Source organism: Hemibagrus wyckioides, linkage group LG18 (assembly GCF_019097595.1).
Source record: "Hemibagrus wyckioides isolate EC202008001 linkage group LG18, SWU_Hwy_1.0, whole genome shotgun sequence".
In the NCBI taxonomy this organism is placed as follows: Eukaryota; Metazoa; Chordata; class Actinopteri; order Siluriformes; family Bagridae; genus Hemibagrus; species Hemibagrus wyckioides.
The window spans coordinates 3,320,236-3,342,500 of record NC_080727.1 but is presented as its reverse complement, the minus strand read 5'-3'; the positions used below and the strand labels follow the sequence as shown (position 1 = coordinate 3,342,500).

At 39.7% G+C, this 22,265-nt stretch overlaps 1 protein-coding gene across 4 annotated transcripts in view; it reads left to right on the top strand.

Annotated features, from left to right (window-relative positions):
• LOC131368888 (zinc finger and BTB domain-containing protein 7C) overlaps positions 1–21,202 on the top strand; it is a 22,272-nt gene extending 1,070 nt beyond the window's left edge. Inside the window, exons 2-4 of one of the 4 annotated variants that reach the window (XM_058415066.1) lie at positions 11,210–11,353; positions 16,906–18,253; positions 19,242–21,202. In XM_058415066.1, coding sequence (XP_058271049.1) covers positions 16,920–18,253; positions 19,242–19,812 — 1,905 coding nt within the window. In that variant the 5' untranslated portion in view covers positions 11,210–11,353; positions 16,906–16,919 and the 3' untranslated portion in view covers positions 19,813–21,202. Of the gene's footprint in view, positions 1–9,153; positions 11,354–16,905; positions 18,254–19,241 lie in introns of those variants that run through there. The other 3 variants (XM_058415063.1, XM_058415065.1, XM_058415064.1) reach the window with 3 other exon arrangements.
• Positions 21,203–22,265: the final 1,063 nt, after the last annotated feature.

The window sequence follows — 22,265 nt, the reverse complement described above, 5'->3', positions numbered from 1 at the left end:
GCAGGGAAAATATATATATATATATATTAATCGCTTTCAGATCACTCACTGATTACTCAGCTGCTGATGTGGACACGTATCAGGAAAAGAGTTAAACACCTAAAGTTAGGGACCCTCCCTGTGATACGGAGCGATAGAGAGAGAGAGAGAGAGAGAGAGGGAAAGAGGGAGAGGGTTATACGGGGATAGGCACCACGCCTTTGTCTTCTCAGTCACTAGGACAAGGTTTATCGAAGTTGAACCTGATCCGAGGGAGTCTTTTGTTACAGCCTGGATACTTTTACATTGGCGTGTTCACAAACATTTCAGGAGTAGCCTCCTTCTATTTGCTTTCCTCGGGGGGGGTGTGGGAAAGAGGCAGGCCTCACAATGCTCCAGATCCGGCTACACAATTCTCCACTGACTCTATCTGCACCACTGAGTGACTGCATGCAAAACCCCCACTCAAAACACACACACACACACACTCTCTCTCTCTCTCTTTTCACACACACGCTCAAGATCGTTCAGGCGATATCACTCGGGTTTTAAGACCCGGCCAATTTGTTCCTGATGATCTGAGGTCACGGAGGAAAAAAAAAAAAAACGTAAAGTTATAGAGATAAAAATATCTGTAACATCTGACCAAAGAACAGAACAACATGCAAGAAGAAATCTGAAAGAAAAATCTGAGGAGAACGAAAAAAAAATAATCTGACGAATGTCAGGTAACCGACGAGAATCACACGAGAAAAAGAAAGCATGTCAAGCAGTTTAAAGCAGTCAGCAAGTGAGAGAGAGAGAGAGAGACAGAGAGAGACAGAGAGAGAGAGAGAGACATCAGAGGGTGAATGTGGGAGTCTGACAGGCAGTGGCACCATGAGAACAAACAAATCGAGTTCCCATCAGCTTATCACCTCCAATCTCAGATGATAGCCGATAAGCGAGTGGATTGTTCGGGCTTTTGATGCAAATTAGTTTCCTGGTGTCTGCGACTCATTGAGAGGTCTGACTTACTGAATAAAAGCCTTTTTTTTCCTTTACCATTGAAACACTTTCTGCTCATTCACTTTCGGGCCTCGTTACATAAACGACGGACGACAGAATGATCTCGCGTCTCACCTGCTCGCGGTTCGCTACGTTTCCCTCACGTAATATATAGCGTATTAATGAACTGTGAAATTTGTAATATTAGGACTTGCTGCTTAAAACTTGGCAGGATGAATATCAACACGAGTTTGGCTGAGCAAATGTGTGTGTGTGTGTGTGTGTGTGTCTGTGTGAGTAAGCACTGGATGGAAAAGAGGCAGTAGAAGTGTGTCGTGGCTCCGAGCTTGGCCAGCTCACTAACAACAGAGACCATTTGGGGGTATTTTACAAACACACACACACACACATACACACATACACACACCACATACCACACACTAAACCTCTGTCACGATCCAGCCAGCTCATACCGAGCACCATCATCCAACCGCTCACTGTTTCTCCCTCCACCTTCCTTCACTGTCGTTGCTTTTACACTAAAGAAGAGATCTGGGATGAAGCTTCAACTTCTTTAGCTTCTTTATTTACTAAAAATAAATAAATAAAAAAGACAGACTCTAACTTACATTTGTACTCACACACAGTTTATCTGGAACGTCTTTGTGTGCTGCACTGTTATTACCTCTCATGTGCAGTGTGCATCTCTCTGAATTCTTCTTGATCTAATCTAAACTAAACCGATCAACAGTCATGTTTCAGGTACAAAGGGTTAAAGGTTAAAGGGATGCGGAAAATGGCTGATTTTGGGCGGCTTCAAGGTCGAAAAGATGTTTCAGCCTCCCTCCTGCTGGCGTAGGATGGCCGAGAGCTGTCTGGTGGTCAGGAAGTGGTCGAGACAAAGAGTGGTCGATGTTCAAAATAGGGGTTGGAGTGGGGGAGGGGATTAGAGCGCTTCACATTTCTTACAAATTTGTTCGTAAGAAATCCAAATCTGAATTCGGATAGCATGTTTGCGCAATAGCAGCCCATTTAAACAGATGTTAGCAAAGCTAGCAGTGTTTTTTGGTACGATTTTGGCCAGCTCATAAACAAGCCTTAAATGAATCGGTGTTAAAATTCTCATGAAACATAACACAGAATAAAATTATTACTTATCCGTGCAGCTAAAACATGCATTCTGAAATTTTATTTATTTATTTATTGCAGCTTTAATTCGCTAAAGTGGTGGATATCATACCTGCTTATTTAACCCTTTATACTCCTTCGTCTAATCCAGACCTCCAGTGCTACGGCGGTTCTCACAATCATGCAACGTTCCTATCAGTTTCACGTCTGCATAATACGCTTTAAAGTCAGTAACTGAAACAAAAAAGCTGATAAGCTAAAGGGTTAACCGGGGGTGGAGAAGTACAGTGACATTTCTCAGGTTGATTTTTATCTCGCTCCAACGGTACTGCAGTACTTTCTTAGAATAAGGGTTCCTCGAGGGTTCTTTCGACTGTTATCGGTTCTTAAAGGGCTGCTGTTTGGGACGGGTTTTGAAATCATGTAGGTTGTAGGAGTTTAATCCAAACTTTTAAGGGGTTTCTATAAAGTGAGTGAGAGAAAATGAAGAGATAGAAAGAAGATAGGTGGCTAAAGCTGAAGGGAACTAGAGGTCTAGGAGAAAGAAAGAGAGAGAGAGAGAGAGAGAGAGAGAGTGAAGGATTGAGTGAGGAGGGGATAGAGGGTGGAGAAAGAGAAAGGGAGAGAGAGAGAGAGAGAGAGAGAGAGAGAGTTAGCACTGATGTCTTTACAGGTCAATAAAAACCTTTGGCTTGTTGTTGTTATAAACTCTTCAAGTCACATAAAGGAATCAAAAAACAATAAGGCAAATGTTGCTCAGTGCTAACTAACCGTAGCTTTACTGCAAATCTCTTGTTAGCTAGCCTGATAATGACCACGCGAACTAGCCGAATGCTAACAGCTAGCCGTGACAATACAGGCACACAGAAGCAGATGAAGTGTTTTAGCTTGTGATTTACCGTTAAATTTTAAAAAGGTACGACCAGTTCGAGTTAAAAGTGAAAAACAGTGTGCGTGTGTGTGTGTGTGTGTGTGTGTGTGTCTACATGATCATCTTTGTTAAAACTAAACAGATTTTCGATCTAGACGCTCAAACGCTCGTGCCCATATGCATGATTACAGATTAAACTGCAGACATGTTCCAGACTATGCAAATGCCTAATAGAGATGATGTGTATAGAAGAGATAAATGCAACACACACACACAGACACAGACACACACACACACAGACACACACAGACACATATACAATAAGAGGTGATTTTGTAATGTTTCTAAAAGATTTCGTTGTGAAACTGGATCCACCCACTTGTATGAGAAAAGGAGAGGAAAGGAGGAGGGGTGTAGGGGGAGGGAGAGAGAGAGAGAGAGAGAGAGAGAGATGAGTGTGTGGGTTATCACTCACTCGCTCAGATCAAAATAAGGACACATTGATCCACCCACCTACCCTCCATATAGCCCAATCTCTCTTTCTGTCTTTCTCTCTCTTTCTCTTTCAGTCTCACACACACACACACACACACACACACGGTTGTTTTACTAGCCTTATGAAGACCTTTCACTAACATAATCAATAATGCAGCTAATTAATGCTACATTTCACCTGAGCCTTAATCTCAATGAAACTTTTCAGCACTTTTATTTTGTAAAAAATTAAATAAGAAAATAAAAGTATTTATTTTTCCGCTTGGGAATTAGCGACAAGACCAAAACTGACAGATATTCCTGTCCTTGTGGGGACATTTGGTCCTTACCAATATATAAAAACATGCTCACTTATGCACACACACACACACACACACACACACAGAGTAGGACAAGACAGGCAGAGCTGCTACACCGAGGGCTGGCAAAAATGTCCAAATTATCCTGTAGCTCCTAAAGGGGGCTCATATTGGGCCTGATAGTTAGAGCTGATGGGCAGAATGTGCTGCAGAAAGCTGGAGACTCAGCCGTGATTAGACCACGCAAGATTCTCTGAGCTGGGATGATGCAGGAAATGGGTGCCAAAAAAAAAAAAAGAAAAGAAAAACAGAAAAAAAGAAATAAATAAATGGGAAAAAATGTAATAAAAAATACTAAAAAAATTAATTAATTAAATACAAAAAACATAATTAAAAATGTATCATTTTTTTAAAAAAGTATAACATTTGCTATAAAATTATTTTTAAAAAGCAAAAACCTTTTTAGTAAATAAAAATAAAATAAAATAATATTTCTTTATTTAGTATGCAAAAAAAAGTAAATAAATCAGGAAAAAAAGAGCCTGTTATTTAATACATAACATATTTTTTGCTTGGTTGTTTTTTTTGTTGTTGTTGTTGTTGTTACTATTTATTTATTTATTTATTTATTTATTTATTTATTTATTTATTTATTATTTTAATAACCAAAAGAATGGTAAATAGCGATGAAAATAATCATTTTATTTGAGATAAAAAAATAAATAAATTAAAAAAAAATGGAGAAATAAACAAAATGGCTCATAAAGATCCTTTTATCAACTATATTATATATTAAAAATGTTTACTTTAGGTATGAATATGATTTCAGTGTGTGTGTGTGTGTGCATTTTACTATATATAAAAAAGTAAAAAATAACACTTTGTACAGGTGTGTATGTTCATGTTCAAGTATAGTTGTGTGTGTGTGTATTATTAGACTATAGACTCTATATCACCAAGTGTGACTATGAAAGTCTGTGTCTAATATGTGTGTGTGTGTGTGTGTGTGTGTGTGTATTACTACTGCTATGACAGGCATCTGTCTCCTGTGCCCTGCAGCCTGGCTGGTTTTAATTAGGAGAAGCCAGAGAGCCCGAGGGCAGACAGAGGCTAGCTATAATCACACACACACACACACACACACACACACACAAGCAGGTTAGACTCCCCCTCATACACACACATATGCCTCCGTCTTACAGCCACCCACCAAAATTACCTTAGAAATGCACACAGAGATATAGAACACACACACATACACGTAATTACTCAACACGGTCCGAGATAAAACACAGAGCTACTGGGCTGAAAACAGGAGTTGATGTCTTCAGCTCCTCCCTAATCCAGAGATGTAGCGAGGCACTGAAATGACCTTAGAGCTGCATATTTTTAGATTAGTGTACATCTGTGTGTGTGTGTGTGTGTGTGTGTGTGTGTATGTGTGTGTGTATGTAATGCTTGCTTCGATATACATCAAGAACGATTGTCTTCGCTAACTTTTTTTTTAAATAGTGCTTATTTTTCGTGACCTGTTACACATCAAAAAGCCTTTTTTACTTCTACAGAAACTTTCTATTCGAACCTTTTCACGGGTTGTGGGTTCGATAGGAGTTTACTGTACAGCACAGACACTATAAATAATCTCTTCAATAGCTACATACGTGCATGTAGTACTTCGGATTTTTAAGAGAATTGATCATTTCATAGGATAAAACTTCGGGGGTTATGATGTCATAGTTTAGTTTCCTCTTTCTCTCAACTGCACTTCCTGTAGCTCTTTATTCCTCTTATACCACAGCGTCTCGCCTTTCAAACGACGGATGCTGTGGAAGCCTTTCCTGTGACTGAAAACATTATTTCTGTGATACTGAAGTCAGCGTATGATGCTATGCATGGTGTGTGTGTGTGTGTTTGGGAAATACCCACCCCTATTTAATAGTGTGAAAATATTATGCTGTAAATTACATTTATACACCCCTGTGTACCGCCAGACAAAGTGTGTGTGTGTGTGTGTATTGTCCTTGGACAAGTTTTTCCCACCCAGCTAACCCTGGGAGTGGTGGGTGGGTTTTGTCTGCGGCCAGGCAGAGATGACACAAGTTTTCCCACCGTCCACCGTCCTCCCTGTCCGACTTCCCGGTGGTTTTTCACATGTTTACTTCACATCTGCTGAAAGTTTTTCCCCTCCTCCTAGTATCAGAGAGCAGCAGAGAAGTGAAAGACTTCATGGTAATACTCTTTCGCTCTCATCCTCCGTTCCTCCGTGTGTGTGTGTGTGTGTGTGATGACAGGAACTGAGTGTGATCACAAACAGGTACTGCAGAAGCCCAACGCTTACTCAGCCTGGACCTCCTGAGTGTGAACAGACTACACACACACACACACACACACACACACACGAAAATCAGCCAGAAAACTCAGCCAGAAGATGTTTTTTTTCTTATCTTATATCTCCTCCAAACTCTGACACACTGAACTAGTTTATCGTTTATAGAGCGCTTATTATACATTTATATAACTTGTATTCATTCTATATATTAATAGATACATTAATTACTATTTAATTAGCATAAAAAAATCAGCGTGACTAAAAAAATTTTTCTGCTTCTTAGTGTTACTTAAAAAATTTTGGGTTTTTTTTGTTTTGGATAATAAGTAATTAGTGCAGAAATATTTGGCAAATGTTTGTTCTCATTGGGAAAATAATCAGCTTCAAAGTGATGTATTATCTCTGCTTGGCACGGTTGATTGTTTTCCTGTAACGGCACAACCCCGAGTGGTGGTTAGGGGCGGAGCTAGCATGCTTTTCTTCATTTTTCTAAAACGCTGCATCGAATATTGCCTCCATGTTTGCTTCGATCTGTCAATCATCTGAAATATTCATGAATTTATTCTATATTAAATCTTAGCGCTAGTTCTTGATTTTCTTTTTCTTTTTTTCAGTTTTCAGCGATCGTTAATTACAGAGGGCGTAACTTTTCTAAGAAATTTAGAAAAAAATTGAGGAAAGTGGATGCAGTGCTAAATCGTATCAAGCTGCTTGGCTTTCTAATGAGGCGAGAAGAATGGTGACATCTTGTATCTAATATAAGAAGCTTTTCTCAGAGCTCTGAGTCCACTAACTAATGAAGAGTTACCTGCTGAGGCCTGGGTTTCTATGACAACTGACTGAGCCTTACAGTGTGTCTCAGTGTGTGTGTGTGTGTGTGTGTGTGTGTGTTTCAGTGAGTATTACTGTAATCTTGGTCTGTGTGGCAAGCATTTAGCTGTAAGTGTTCATGCATAAAAAATGACCAAAAAAATTAACAAAAAGTAAATAAAAATAAGTAATAAATAAATAAATATCTCAGGGGTTATGGTGGAGAAAGCGTTCTTCCCTACAGACACACATCTGTCTGTTCTTCCGGGCCACAAACAGGCGTTAAACTCAAACAAAGAAAAGTTTTCGACGATTGATTTTTCTTTTCTAAAAAAGAAAATTTGTTGTAAATGCTTGGTGAATAATTAAATCCTGTTAAAAAATAAAGCAATTTGAAAAATAAATAAACATAATAAATAATTGTATACACAAATACAAATGCACAGTAAGGACTAAAATAATAATAATAATAATAATAATTATTATTATTATTATAAGTATTATTAGTATACTAATAATAAGTATTATTATAATAAGTATTATTATTATTTAATTATATATTATATTATCTAATTATTATAACAACAACAATATATTTTTATTGTGCATGTTTTCTCTTTTTTTTCTTTAAGTTCTTTGAGTAACTCAGTTTCATTACACATCACAAATAATCAGATTCAGATTTTCTGACACTGATTTTTTCTAGATTTTTTTTACTTTCATTATAAATCCTGTGCAAATGAAGAAATAATTGATAAATAAAAATATAAACGATATTTAGGTGTCTCATATAATATAGCTGCATTTTCTTTTCTTTTCTTTTCTTTTCTTTTCTTTTCTTTTCTTTTCTTTTCTTTTCTTTTCTTTTCTTTTCTTTTCTTTTCTTTTCTTTTCTTTTCTTTTCTTTTCTTTTCTTTTCTTTTCTTTTCTTTCTCCTGTTCTTCTTGTGGATGGTTTTTGTCACCTAGACACCAGCATCCTGTTTTTGTCATTCTCATTTCATGTACTGTATTTTTTATTTTTTATTATTTTTTTTCTTACACATGCCTCTTTTCAGTAAGGTCAGGTGATTAGTCAGTTCCTCTAGATATCGTGAGTAATAGTAACACTGATATTTTGCAACACTGATTTTGTCAAGAGATTAGACTTGGACTTAATTCAAACTCTGTGTGAATTAAAAAAAAAAAAATAAACTTTTTAAAAAAATAACAATAAAAATAATTAAACGACCTCCTATTGCACCTTACATGCTATATTTTCACAAGCGATATTTTTTTTATCTGATTTATTTATTTCCTTATTTTATCACGCACACTTGCTGTCACTCAGACATCCTGTTTTTCATGCTCCCGATTTCTTTATGAGTCAATTTCATCATCTAATCTCGGAGAGACGTGATGTGAAGCGGGCCAAACTGATCGAGCTCGGCTCCTAAACCGCTAACGAGCCTGACTGCTGATGTCATTTAGGACCTGTCCAGGTCAGGAGCTCTTTAAAGCACAGAGTGATGAGTAAAAGTGTTTTTGCCTATCAGGGCTGAAATCTGAGAAAATATGGCACACGGTGGAGTTTACAAAATAAGAGTAGATCGAACAGAAAGCCGCGTGAGCTCGTCAGCGTCGGTTTTGAGAAGGAGGCCGCATTTCACCGAGTTCGCTCACTGTTGCGTGTTACGAAGAAAAGTTCTCCACGAGACGCACGCTAAAGCCGAGATGCTGCTCTTCGCCTGTAGGCTTTCTCAGGAGAAAAATATAATTGCGGTCTTTATCCGTAAATTCGGCCTTTTTAAAGTCTCTGGATTAAGTTAAGGACGAACACACACACACACACACACACAATAATTCATTCAAATACAATTTCCTATCCTTAAATTGTTGTAAAAATATCATCAATGATAAATGGTTTCAAGGTGTTTATAAATGTTTGCAGGTGTAAAATAATTACAAATATTATTTTAAAATAGAATTGTTTTTTTTTATTATTATTTTATGCATAAATAGTTTATTTATATGCTTTTCTTGCTGTTTTTAATTTTTTTTTTAAATATTTCTATTTTTATGTTAATGATTAAGTTCTTAAAGTGTATTTATTATTTATTACAGATGTGTTTACAATTATACTAGTCATTTATTTAAAATATATATTTTTAATAGATTTTAGAATATTTAGAATATTTTAAAGCTAAATAAAACTGCAATTTAATAAATAAATAAATAAATAAATAAAATAAATAAAAAGGTTTCTGATAACTAAATATTATGATATATGATATTTTTGATTAATGGTGTCCTTAGAAAAAAAACTCAAATTTTCACAGTGTCTGCGGAAATTCTTTTGACTTGACTTTCGTAATATTTCCGTTTTAAAAAAAATAAAAACAGATTTTAAAAAAATGAGCCACAGGAAGCTCTCTGTGACACTAAGGAGAAATGTAAAAGATGCAACACGAACATCCGTGTCACAGTCTGCTCACGTCTCCGTCCGCATGTGAACGCTCGCATGCGAAGATCAATATCTCTTCATTCATTCAATCAGCTCTCCGACTCCGTTCCCTCTCCATTTTTCTTTCTTTAAACATTTCTGTCTCTTTCATCTCTCGAAGCATTAAGACAATGTTTTCTGTTCTGACAAGTTCTTACTCAGATCTTCAGTGTGACTCGGGTAATTACTTTCCACTGGCTCGGAGCTATTTAAAGCTCTGCTGCGTGATTGACGCTGCAGTATGACTTTATTATTCCTGTTTTTAAACCGCTGTTTTCAAAAGCTTGACCGAGAATGTGGCGTTCGTTTGTATCCAGGTGAGAATGACAGGAAAAGAAAAACCAATGCAAACAATACGCACATGATTCGGGCCTAGAATCATGATAAAACTGTTTTTTTTAACTTATAAAACTGGTATTTTGTCAGAGTTTGAGTTCATCTTCGTATTAATTCTATTGAAGAAGGAAAGAAAGAAAGAAAGATTTGGACTCAGGATACTATGCTGATGTGATAGTGTGTGTGTGTGTGTGTGTTTGTTTGTGTGTGTGTGTGTGTGTGGTACCCCGTGATGCACCACCACTGCATTCCTGCTTCCCTGTGTTCCCGGGAATGGACTCCATAGCTCCACAGCAACTGTCAAAAGGGTGCACAAACTTTTGAGCACGTTAAGACAAATATAAATATCGGAAATCTAAAAATTTATATCTCAGTTCCGACTGGTCAGAAGGTGATGAGTACATTTCTATAGCAGCAGCTCAGATACTCTACCGTTTCCATGGAAACAGCTTAGACAGAGACTTGTATATCAAACAGATGTTAATATTCAAAGCAAACCTTGATCTGATTTGCTGATGTTTTGTGTAAGGAGTAAGGAAGGAGTCTCCAGTGTCAGTGTTCATGATTTTGGGGATAGTTTTTCTAGTTGAATTTTTCCAATCATTTCTAGCTGCTATAACATTAGTGATAACAAGGATAGCACCACGACATTAACCCTAACACTAAACGGATGCATGGTCTCGGTCTGTCGGTGTGAGTATGAGGAATTCGGAGGAACATTTCGGGCTGCATGGCACCACCTTGGCTTTGATTATTTGTCCTACGACGGCATGCCTTGTCGTGTTTTATTCCTTATATAGTGTAGGGTGATTCCCTCGGGAGCTGGAACGTTCACTCCCTCTGCGCCGTCTCCGACAGCTCGATGTGCTGCACATGCACAAATAGTGTTGGCACTTCAACCTCGTTCATTTTCCTCTCTCTCTCTCTCTCTCTCTCTCTCTCTCTCTCTACTGAACCTCCCAGTGCTGCCGTCGGTTCCTCGGTCAGTCGCTGCAAATCTGCTGTAAGGAAACTAAAAATTCATTTAGTCCGACCCCAAATCAGAGGGTGTCTGCACCACGGCCTTATTACACACCGGGCCTAACTTGTGTTGTGGAGGTGGATGGGGTATTATTATCTCTGTGCTACCCACCCAGCTATAAAAACGACTAGTGCTGCATCTCTACATCACACACTGCCCCTGCACTAGTCCTCTCTCTCTCTCTCTCCCTCCCTCTCTCTCTCTCTCTCTGTCTCTCCCTCTCTCTCTCTTTCCGCTGTACAGTGGGGTCCACCTCTTCTCTTCTGTTCTCTTCTCTTCCCTCTCGCACTCATCCACTTGCTCTCGGTACCACGCACGCATGAGTGACTGAGTGTGTGCGTGTGTGTGTGTGTGTGTGAGTGTGTGTGTGTGTGTGTGTGTGTGTGCGCGTGCGTGTGTGTGAGAGAGAAAGAGAGAGAGACGTTGTTTCTGCCACTGTTGGATGTGTTTTTTTTTTTGTGAATGGAGGGAAGATGAGCGGATGAGTGAGAATGGACAGGGAGCGCGGCATAAAAGACAGGAGATGAGACAGAGAGAGAGAGAGACAGAGAAACAGAGAGACGAACATCACTCCATAGTCTCAGGATAAGTCACACACATTCCAGAGGAGGCTCAGGGTGAGTGTGTGTGTTTTGTTCTTTTTGTTGTTCTTTTAAACTTCATGTGTTTTACGTTCCATCTTCCTTTCTTTCAATGTGTCTCTTGTAAAAAAAAAAGAAGAAAGTATTGTTTCTTAACACCTGTATTTCCTTTGAGAGAGCGCATGTGTGTGTACGTATCAGGTGTAGTCCCGGCACGGTGACAATAAGCTCGGCCATGTCACGGCATCGGTGCGACTCGGTAATTTAATGACTCATGTAATTATTTGGGTTGCGACCTGCTGTCTGAAAAAAAGAAAAGTGAAGCTTTGTGTTGCTGTGAAAAGGGTCAAACCTTTTTCTTTTTGTGATTGATCCAGTTCGCCGATTCGAGGTTTGACACCGCGTCGACTCTGTCATTAATGTGTCAGAGGTGCTTTCCCTTAACCACGTCCTGCTTCGAAAGACTCCTGATATTCTGCAAAAAAGGGCTCATCAAAATTGTCACACACACACACACATGCAATAAAATGCTTGCACATCAAGAACAAGGTTTGGGACTAGAACGAAGCATGCTGCTCTAATTGTGCTGTTGTTGTTAAGCTGAACCAACAACTTCAGGAGCCAAACCGGTCGAATCAGAAGAGCAGAGGGCAGGACGCAGTGTGCTTTAGCGAGGAGACGGATAACAGGTGTAAATTAGTGTTTTGCGGGACATCACGTCACGCCTTTGATGATGGTGTTTGTGCACTTCTGCTCTGTGTACTTACACCGCGTCAGGATTAGAACAGACATGAGCCAGCATCGGGGTGTATTAGTATCTAGGGGTTTTTATAAGCATGTGCGTCATAAAGAAGGGGTTGTTAGATCCCCTAGAGAGAGTTTGGGGGGTGATAAAAAATTAAGTTAAATAGGATTAAGATAACGTCATTAGCTCGGGAATTCATTTCAACTACACACCTTCTTTTAATAATTACTAAATAACACATAATAACACTGATACATACTTATAGCAATATACTTGTATTCATGTCTCTCATGCTACCTTCACAAGTTATGCCAATTTCCCGAGAACATTTTTTTGAAGTTGTATATAAATCTATCTATATAGTCTTTGGAAACAATTCACACAGACAAATATTTTTTAACATATTTCTAAATATAACTTGTTACTGGTCAGAGATTAAGGCCTTAAGAGTTACATCACAGTGGCATGATCTCTACTGTATTTTTTACAAGCATTTATAATTACGAATGAAAAACACGGAGCACCTGAAGGCAGCATCTGTATAAAAAAAAATCAGTGTTTGGCGTCGTACTTAGTTAATTTATAACACTCTGTTATAAAGCGTCGTATAAAGAGGCTCGCCATAAACAAGCCGAAATAGAACGACGAAACCTAAAATCCCACACTTTTTATTGTGCCCTCGTTACGCCCGAGCAAGTGGAAGCGTGTGAAATTATCACCAGCCAAATAAACGCCGAAAGTAACTCCCCAAAATGCTGACAAGCGTGTACGAGATCTTATAACAATTCATAAAATCATCACGACCCCAATTTGTAGGCAGAGACACACCGCTGAGAATATGACCCATACATTTTCCCCAAAGTTCGTAGCCAGAGTTTTCCAAAACGAGGCCAGTTTAAATTCATCTGCTGATCCTGAACCGTGACGGAGGCGCTCATTACTCGTGTCACACCTGTCATTACCGCAGCGCTTCCGTCTCCTCTGGCTGAGAGACACATCACCGAAAATCCAAATTCAGAACCATCTGTTCAATTATTGCAGGGCCATTGCTAAGACGCAGACAAGCGCCGGTGTGTGTAAACAGGCTAAATAAGTGGCTGTGCTAACGGCTAACAGCCTGAACCTACAGGTCGCCCTCCAGCTCAGCCTTTGGAAAGGCCCTCAAATGATCTCCCTTAGGACCCACTAACCCAGCACTGGATTGAGCCAATTTACCACCACCTATTCCTCACGCACAGCTCCTTCTTAACCTCTCTCTCTCTCTCTCTCTCTCTCTCAGTCTATCTTCCATGTCTGTCTGTAACACTGTCTCTCTCCTGCTCTTCTCTGTTGACACCTCTGTGTCCTCGGCACCATGAGATATGATGAAATATGTCTGAGAGATGTGAACTGTTTTAACTTTTCTCAAAGTTTTCTCTTAACTTCCTTCCTAGCTGATGACCGACGTTTCACCTCGTACCTATTACCGTAAATATATCAGTCGTTTATTTAATTTTTTTAAAACAATTCGCCAACAACAGAGGAAAAACAAGCCTTTATTTGATGACTCAAACCTTCAAGAACAAAGTGTTTGCCACTCTGTGGAGCTTTGTCCTCGATTAAGTGAAGCGGTAACGGAGAGCCTGAGTTATTTAAAAACATCAAAGTTACTTTTGTTTTTACTCGATTAAGTGACATTTAGGTTTTTGAGGTAAACGTTAAAGCGTCAGCTTTTTTAATCGTTCCAGAATTACAGCTAGGGCTTTTCAACTCTTGTTGAATCAGAGTGTAAAATCAAAACCAAAACCTTGTAAAAGTAAATGTACTTAAACTGAACTTAAAGTGAAACTGAGTGAGGCATAAAGATTAAAGGCTCACACACTCACATAGGGACTCGTACAGCTAATATACTTACAAGCACCTGTTATATATATATATATATACATATATATAGAGAGAGAGTGAGAGATTTCCCAACGACCACAGGTTTTCCTTTTTAATTTATTGATGAATGAACGAGAAATGTTCTACTCTTTTTTACAAAACTGAACCAGAAAGGTCCTCGATCCTAAAGGCTGAGCCAAAATCTTATCGATCATTCCAACACACTGCCCTGACACTGGAGACTCCTTATAATCTTCCTACTGAAATTCTTACCGTTTCAACACTTATAATTTGTTCTCCGGTGGTGTAAAGTGTCATAAGCGATTGCTGATGATCAGAGGACGTTCCTATGAATGAGTTGTTGCTATAGAAACACTAAGTTGTTAATATAAAAGAGGATCATTTTGAACCAATGCCTGAGAATAAAGCATTTGGGTTTGGACCAGAAAACTGGCAGGTGTTGTGCCTTTCCTATGTAGCTAGTGAAATTTCTAGGAATAATACAGACACCTTCCTGAGAAGATCCTGACACGTCTCGAAACATGCCACTTTTCTTCTCGCCGCACTAAAGTGATATTGATTACATTCCTGTGAAAGAAACACACTTTTTTCTTTTCCACTGCTGTTAATTCGTTAATCAGATTCTGTGTAACGATTACGCTGCAGTGTTATCTTATTCGACATTACTGGTTTTATTTTTATTCACAATGCAAAAAACATTTTAAAAAATTCAGCATGGTATGGTGATAGAAAAGAAATTCATCCAGATTTCTAGACTGCACAGGCTTTTCTGAGAGATCTGAAGAGTTAAAGAAGTTAGTCAGTGGTATTGCTGTGTGTGTGTGTGTGTACTTGTGAGCCCGTGGTGGTAGCCATGTAGGACGTTACAGTGGGAAAGCAGTGCCCTCCTTCCCGCTCTGAGCATGTGTCACATCCTGCTCCTATCCTACACACACACACACACACACACACATACACACACACTATAATTATGGGAGTGTATCTGTGAGGACAGGGGAGGGGAAGAGCACAGAGTTAGGCAGCTACAGAAGTTGCACGTGTTCCCAGAGTGGGTGGGATCGACTGTTGTTTTTAGCTCTAAATGCCTGTTTGACTTGGCTGGATTTTCCAGGGAGGGGCACCATCTTTTTTTTCTTTTCTTCTTCTTCTTCTTCTTCTTCTTCTTTTTTTTCTATATGTAACCTGTCAGGGAACTTCTGGGGACATGGAACCCCCCCCCCCCTTTCTTTCTGGTTCTGTCATGTTTACACAATACTATCAGACTTTTTAAATGCATCTCTAAAATGTCGGACTTCACATTGACCAAGACTCTTTCGTGAAGGAACGTCCGGCTGTCCCGTCTCTAGACGTTCTTGTGCAAATCAAGAGCACGTTAAATAGTTCACTAAATACACAAATAATTACTGTATATACATTACAGCGGTATACATCATAGTGAGAAGTGACACTGAGGATGGAAGACTGGTTCTCATACTAGGGTTCTCTCTGATTTGTTTTTATTATAATTATTGAGTTTTTTATATTTCTTATATTTGCTGATTTGACAAGTCAAGCTGAATTAGTTTATTCTGAATATCAAGATCTGAAAAACAAATATAGATCATTTATAGAATTGTGAATGTAAATCTCATGAATTGCATAAATCTCTCTTTGGCTAATAAATAAACAGCCACAATAATATTCTACACATTGAAATAACAAGCCTAATACACAAATAGTTGGATAAGGTTCAAAAAGATAAATCTGCGGAATTTATTTCGCAGTTAAAGGTGTCCCTGGCTGCAAGAACCCTTGGCACAGAATATGGACTATGAGACGTATGCTCTTCTTTTGTTTCGTTTCCATGCAGCATTTCTTCGCTGTCTGTAAATGACATCCCCGCCCCCTCTCAGCCCTGCTCATCATGTTCAGTATGCACTTCTCCTCATTTAAAGACATGTTGTTTCTTCTTTATTAGACTATATGTCTAATAAACTGGTAATTATAGCAACTGTCTCCTAGCAACAGTGCAAGAAATGTTCAATACTTGATCGGTAAGAGCTCAGATGTGATCGTGAACAAACAGATTCAAAAAGAAAGAAAGAGAGGTTGGACTGCGGATGCCGACAAAAACTGCTCATTTGCTTTAAAGTCAGTCAACAAGGCTGGTTTGGATTTGGGAATCTTAAAGCATCCATCTAAATGTCTGCACTGACCGCGCGAAAGTAAGAGCACTGAGATTATGCTCTATTCATAGCTGTGAATGAAGGGCGACGGTGCCAAACGTCTCTGTGTAAAAGGCAGCGTAAACATTTTAGGGAATCCACAGGTACAATTCAGTTGCCGGTCACCCGTGTGCCGAAACCAGCCGAAGACACGACTCCTCAAAGTGACTTTTGATGGAATTTCTCTGTATGCAACAGTAGGTTTCGTTAGGATTTAGAGCATCATTTTAAATTAAGACTAAACGGGATTGATTTACAGGTATTACAGGAAGAATATTAAAACAGTTGAGGGAAATGTGCTGTGAATAAAAACCATCTTGCCCTCCAAACTTCTTTCCTTCAGTCTAGAAACTAGAGTCTGACCCCCTTTGCCTTCCTGTGTTTTGTTTCAAATGTCACATAGTGTGTGTGTGTGTGTGTGTGTGTGTGAGAGATAGAGAGAGAGAGAGAGAGAGAGAGAGAGAGAGCAAAACGATGGTATATCTTGCTTTATCAGGCTTCAGACATCACGCTTGGGTCGTGAAAACCCGAAAGCAGAAGATAAGAAATTGAGGCTGTAGAGAGCTAAAAAGGGGTGGTGAGGCTGCCAAGTCTTGCTTGATGGATTCATTATACTTCTCAAAAAATGTCACTCAAGCATCATCTGAAGATTCCTTCTGTCATGCGCATTACAGTATTCTTCAGCTGTTTTCTATGCATATGTAATGTTCTCTCCTCTTTTCTGCTTTCTTTCCCTCTTTTGTTCCTTTCTGCAGATTCTTATAAGACTATGGCACACAGTGAGGAGGACCTGATTGGGATCCCCTTCCCGAATCACAGCAGCGATGTCCTGTGCAGTCTGAATGAACAGCGTCGTGACGGTTTCCTCTGTGATGTTGTCCTGGTAGTGAAGGACCAGGAGTACCGAACACACCGCTCCGTGCTGGCTGCCTGCAGTCAGTACTTCAAAAAACTCTTCACCGTGGCCACGGGTGACGGCGACCCCGGCCATCACGGTGTTTACGAGCTGGACTTTGTAGCACCCGAGTCGCTGACGGCAATTTTGGAGTTCGCGTACACGTCGACACTGACTGTGACGCCGTCCAACGTGAAGGAGATCCTGGGTGCAGCACGCCTTTTGGAGATCCCGTGTATCATTAACGTATGTTTGGAGATCATGGACACCGGCGGAGGGGGTGGTACCGGTGGTGGAGAAGGAGAAGGAGAAGAAGAGGAGGATGAGGAAGAAGATGAGGAAGAGGAGGAGGATGAGGAAGAAGAGGAAATGGCAGAAGAGGCAGAGAATGACTCGAAAGACGGTGAGATTGAAGAACGTGATGAGGACAACATCAGCGAAAGATCTCTCCAAGCAGATGCTTCTGAAAACCATGAGAATAGAAAGGCTGGTGGAGAACGAGGAGCAGACAGTCCTGCATGCAGCTCACAACAGAAGGTACATTCAGAAAGAGACTTGCCAAACTCTCAGAGATGCCAATCACGTACCCCGGAAAAACCCAGAGAGCAAGAAGGACTGGAAGGCAGAGCGCTGAAAGACTTTTCCATCGAGTCCCTGCTGCAGGAAGGGCTGTACCCAAAGATGCCAGGACTGGAGAGAGGGTCAGGGTTCACCTCTCTCCTTCCTGGATTCTATCCTCCAATTTGGGCTACAGAGTTTCCAGGCTTCCCACAGCTCCTGGATCCCCAATGCCCGCCTCACCCATACCCATCTGCATCGTTGGACAACGGGCCCTTGGATCTGGCCATCAAGAAAGAAGTCATCAAAGAGGAACTAAAAGACGAGCTCCCCAGTGCTCTGCTCCATCGAGAATTCCTCAAAGACTTTGTAAGCCCAAGCATCGGTGCAGCTCCTGAACCCCCTCTGGGCCAGATTAAGGACGAAGCAGACCTGCGAAACTACTTGAGTTTCCTCTCAGCGTCCCACCTAGGGTCGCTGTTTCCACCATGGCAGCTAGAGGAAGAGCGTAAGCTGAAGCCCAAAGCATCGCAGCAGTGTCCCATCTGCAACAAGGTCATCCAGGGTGCAGGCAAACTACCTCGGCACATGAGGACGCACACAGGCGAGAAACCCTACATGTGTACCATCTGCGAGGTCCGCTTCACAAGGTAAGACAGAGACCGGGCATAGCATACATTAAGTCCAACCCAGATAGCACCCAGGTGGGCGCACTTTAGAGCCGGTGTGCCAAAGGCCTCCTCCAGGGGGGCACTGAGAGCAAGTCTTGAGAACACACACTTGGCAGGGGGGTGAGATCCACACTGTTAAGGTGTGAAAGTTGAGGTGCTGGTCATACCTGCTGATCTGAGACCATATTAGCCTTTTAAATCATGATGAACAGAAGGTTATCGCTTGGCTAATGGAACAATTCACCTGCCAGATCAGCACAACTGGAAGACATGAAAAATGTACTTTTCACAGCTCAAGTCTTTCAAAGTCTTTTTCTGGACAACATCAAAAGTTTTCAAAATTCGTTTGAAGGTCACATAGTCATAAAACGTAACACTAAAGTGGCATGAATAACAGGAAGGTTGGGGAGTTGACTAGGCCAGACCGAATCAGTCACACTAAGAGAAGTTGCAAAAGCATCAGGCGTCTGTCATATAGCATCACCCCTGTCATGCAAATGCATTTGTGAAACAGTTTGTGCAATTTTGTGGTCAGCCTCCGTCAGAGCGTCACAGTGGTTTCCATACTGTAATAAGAAAATACAACCTAGATTTCACTTCTTAACTAGAACACACTATATCACAGAATAACAGCTAGTGAAGGAAAGTTTCGACCAAAAAACCTATATAAGAAAAGCTTGAATTTTGAAATGACTTTAGTGTACCACAAGAAGACAAAGACGAATCCTAAAAACCCAAAGACATATCCATCATTGTTTCCCCCTATGTAGGCCAAGTTTCACTCGCATGTTTTCTGTATTTTAAGCAAAAGAACCCACCCCTGTGTGGAGATGTGTGTGAGTACGGGTAGTTCCTTTCGGCTTTAATAGTCTTTGAGGTTTAAAGGGGTTTTTTTTGCACCTGATAAAGCATGAACCGGACAAGGATAACCCTAAAACCCACTAAATTTTCTTTCCTTATCTCTCAGGCAAGACAAGCTAAAGATCCACATGCGCAAGCACACGGGCGAGCGACCCTACATGTGCCTGCACTGCAACTCCAAATTTGTGCACAACTACGACCTGAAGAACCATCTGCGTATCCATACAGGCGTACGGCCCTACCAGTGCGAGCACTGCTACAAGAGCTTCACCCGCTCTGACCACCTGCACCGGCACATCAAGCGTCAGAGCTGCCGCGTGTCGCGTCCACGCCGGGGACGCAAACCCTCCTCTTCCTGGCGCTCCTCCTCCGGCTTTTTCTATCCTCCGGATGCCCACCCACTACAAGGAGACCAAACATTGCATCTGCCATCCCTCGGAGCGCCGGTGCCTGCTCAACTCCCTGAAAGACGGCAGGAATTAGACAGCGGCAGCAGCAGAGAGAATCTGACCGACAGGAAGCTTATCTCAGAGGATGTGGACAGGAAGAGGGGGGTGTTCGCTTTTGCCCTGGCAAGGGAGGACGTTCTACCGCACCCAGCCTTTTACCCCCCAAACCCTGATCCCTGGACCGTGAGACTGGAGCGAGTGCCACCCGTTCCTGAAGCCGCAAACTGACCGCTCAGAAGTTTTTTTTCGGTCATGCACAACTCTTTTTTTCCTTAATGTGACTGAGAAGAAGAATAGACACCTTCAAGTCTGGAACGTTCCCTGCAACGGGTGTGCACTTGAGCAGAAATCGCTTTCCTGAATTTCTGAGACTTTGCAAATCATATTGACAAATTGCTGATTTTAACTGATGTCTTTTTTTCCCGTTGTTGTTTAATCGTCAGCTTTCTAATGTGATGCCAGGGATTTTAAAAAGGATCAAAAAAATGGTTGATATCTCGGACATGTATTTGTATTTATGATTCTTCTGGTTGTTTATGGTTCTGTATTTGCTAACAAGGGTAAATTAAAGTGGGACTAAAACCTACCCACAGACTGTTAAGTGCAATTCTTTTTCTTTTTTTTTCCTCCATTCCAAAGTTAACACAGGTAAGTCAGGTATCTAAAGGGACGAATAACTTCCATAACCTCTCAGACGTAAGCTACAGGCGTATCAGTGCATCTGGAAAAAGTATCTACTCCAGCTAAATTTACTTACACCACTATGCAAAGATGACATGAATAAATGTTTAGATGTTAGAAATTTTTTTTATCGCGAATTAACGCGAAACAATTTAACAGTCGAGGTTTTGGTGACGAAAAACAGATTCAAAGAATTATAGCAAGCAATATGATGCCTAATTGCATTTTACGTATATTTTAAAATAAAAATAATCTAGATTCATTTTTATCTTGACAACCAGTGCAAAAAAAAAATTATTTCGGATTTACTTTCAGACTCAACATATCTAGTTTACCCTTGATTAGTGTCCGACGCTTCGTATGCACTATTGTACATATTTTATATCATGTTTTATATAATCTTATGGTGAAGTCGCTAACTATTGTTGTAAAGTATTTAGACCATCGATCATTTTGAACATTTCTGGAAAAACACCCAAAGATGTGTTGTATCGAGAACAAACTTGAAAGTCTTTTTAAAAAAATAAAAATAAAAAATCACATTTTTAAATCTCTTAACTTTAAATGGCTTAACTAAAAGTTGTTCAGTCTTTTACTTTCCTTTCTTTTTATTTTCTAGCTATGAGTTTGCCGAGTTTTGAAGAAGTGTCTTGCGGGTGCTTGTCATGTACAGAAATGAAAAACAGGGACTGTGTCCATCATTTTGATATTATTCATTCCTCTTTATAGCTAAATGACTATTGTACGGTGTTTGAACTGCTATGGAGAAAATATTTTCAAGCTATTTATGCATATTTAAATAGGCCTTGGCTATATTTTGCTAAGATGTTTTTTATAAAGACACTAAAATGTCCTTGTTTTTTTTTTTGTCTGTACCAAGAAAAGAAAAAAATCGGCATTTTTTTCTTTTTCTTTATTATCTTTTTTTTTTTTAAAACAACAGAAAATGTGCTTATGTGATGTTTACATCATTAATGATCTCGATTTACCTGACCCGTACCAAGTGGAAAGAAAAAAAAATAAAAAGCGTTCAATTTCTCACTTCCTCTGTGAAAGTACAGCAAAGTAAAGCCAACTTTCGTAACCTTTATGAGCAAAACAGTAACCTTTTTCATCTAAATCAGAGTGTGAAAATGTCCTGATGTTGGTTTTTTTTCTACATATATATATATATATATATATATATATATATATATATATATATATATATATATATATATATATATATATATATATATATATATCTGAACCATAATGAACCTACAAAACAATTCTCTGTATTTGACCATGCATTGATTGATAACAATAAGCAAAATTACACACGCAACTAGATCTCAAGAGGGTAAATTCGTGACTCTCTACAACATCCAGGTGACGAGTGATGAAAATATACTTGCACTATGTGTTTATGTCTATGAAAGAACTGAGCATAAACATTTTTATAACAGTCACGATATTCGAGAGATGCACTTTACTTTATATGAGGATGCTCTCCATCAGAGTTACCAGGATAAATGTGTGTTTTGATTTGTACGATTAAATGACATCCCTGGAGCAAATTGATGAATGAATTCATTGAAGAAAGAATAAAAAGCCTTTTTTTCCCATCAAGACATCGTTACTTTCGCTTTTCATTCCTTTGCAGCACAATTTTAACATGATGTACGATTGTATACGGTTTTAAAAGCATACTAATGGAAATTATGTATACGCTTATTTTCCGCTCTCTTTATTTTTGGCCTTGTATATGAGTAAAAAAAAAGAAAGAAAGAAAGAAAGAAAGAAAGAAAGAAAGAAGGATGATTTTCGTTTTCAGGTGTTCGGTGTCCGGAGCATGTGTGTGTGTGTGTGTGTGTGTGTGTGTGTCAGCCCTTCCTGGCCTTTGTAGGCGTCCTTTGAGTGCTTTACTTTCACACTAAATATGAATCACCAACATCAGAGCAGAAAACACAACATCAAACATCGGGAAAAAAAAAAGATCAAAAAAACTAAACTAGTTT